The sequence below is a fragment of the Octopus bimaculoides genome, chromosome 6, assembly GCF_001194135.2.
Source record: "Octopus bimaculoides isolate UCB-OBI-ISO-001 chromosome 6, ASM119413v2, whole genome shotgun sequence".
Lineage (NCBI taxonomy): Eukaryota > Metazoa > Mollusca > Cephalopoda > Octopoda > Octopodidae > Octopus > Octopus bimaculoides.
In genome coordinates, this window is record NC_068986.1 from 107,976,045 (window position 1) to 107,977,293 (window position 1,249).

At 42.0% G+C, this 1,249-nt stretch overlaps 1 protein-coding gene across 2 annotated transcripts in view; it reads left to right on the forward strand.

Moving 5' to 3' along the window:
• LOC106867987 (uncharacterized protein C19orf47) overlaps positions 1-1,249 on the forward strand; it is a 27,292-nt gene that overhangs the window by 2,486 nt on the left and 23,557 nt on the right. For both annotated transcript variants that reach the window (XM_014913072.2, XM_014913071.2), the window contains exon 2: positions 680-891. In XM_014913072.2, the coding sequence (XP_014768558.1) occupies positions 680-891 (212 nt within the window). The remainder of the gene's footprint in view (positions 1-679; positions 892-1,249) is intronic.

Consider the following 1,249-nt stretch of genomic DNA (forward strand, 5'->3'; position numbering starts at 1 on the left):
GTCAGGCCTGTTGCAACAAACTTTATACTTGAATGTATTCCAGCCATGACCATTTATCTTTGTTCCAAGTGTATGACTATATTGTGGAGGCGCAATGGCCCAGTGGTTAGGGCAGCAGACTCGCGGTCATAGGATTGCGGTTTCGATTCCCAGATCGGGCGTTGTGAGTGTTTATTGAACGAAAACACCTAAAAGCTCCACGAGGCTCCGGCAGGGGATGGTGGCGAACCCTGCTGTACTCTTTCACCACAACTTTCTTTCATTCTTACCTCCTGTGTCTGTTGTGCCTGTATTTCAAAGGGTCAGCCTTGTCACACTGTGTCACACTGAATATCCCCGAGAACTACGTTAAGGGTACACGTGTTTGTGGAGTGCTCAGCTCACATGCACGTTAATTTCTTGAGCAGGCTGTTCCGTTGATCGGATCAACTGGAACCCTCGACGTCGTAAGCGACGGAGTGCCAACAGCAACATGACTATATTATAGTGAATAGTCATCCTGTTTTACTTTTGTTAAGGTTTCATGTGAACGAGATTTGGCAAGCAACCACAAAGGGTTTCCTTTATTCATTTGACGTTTTAGCTTTTTTGTTTCTTGTTTTTTTCCCCCTATGTAAAATATTTCTGTAGGATGGATATTTCTAAAACTCAGTTGCTGTATTTGATTTTGTTTGTTCAGAAACTTCTCAGATGCCATATTGGCTCAACTTCTTTGTGAATGCTGGAATTCCTCCTGGAGAAGCTACGAACTATGCTGTAACTTTCACTGACAACCGCATACAGAAGGACATGCTGCTTGACTTGACAAAAGAATATCTCAAAGATATGGGGATCACATTGCTGGGTGATGTCATCTCCATCTTGCGTCATGCTAAATCAGTCCATGCTCAGGTTTGTAAAACCATTTTTTTCTTTCTTGTTGATCATACGACAAATATGACATAGCTAAAACGGAAACTCAAAACTAATCTTTCTTTTCAGTGCCAAAAGATATTTCAGTTTGGATTAATTGCAGATTCCTGCTCGTTCTCAGTTCTGTTACTATGTCTAGCTCAGTTCTGTTACTATGTCTAGCTCAGTTCTGTTACTATGTCTAGCTCAGTTCTGTTACTATGTCCAGCTCAGTTCTGTTACTATGTCTGGCTCAGTTCTGTTACTATGTCTAGCTCAGTTCTGTTATTATGTCCAGCTCAGTGCTGTTACTATGTCTGGCTCAGTGCTGTTACTATGTCTGGCTCAGTTCTGTTAT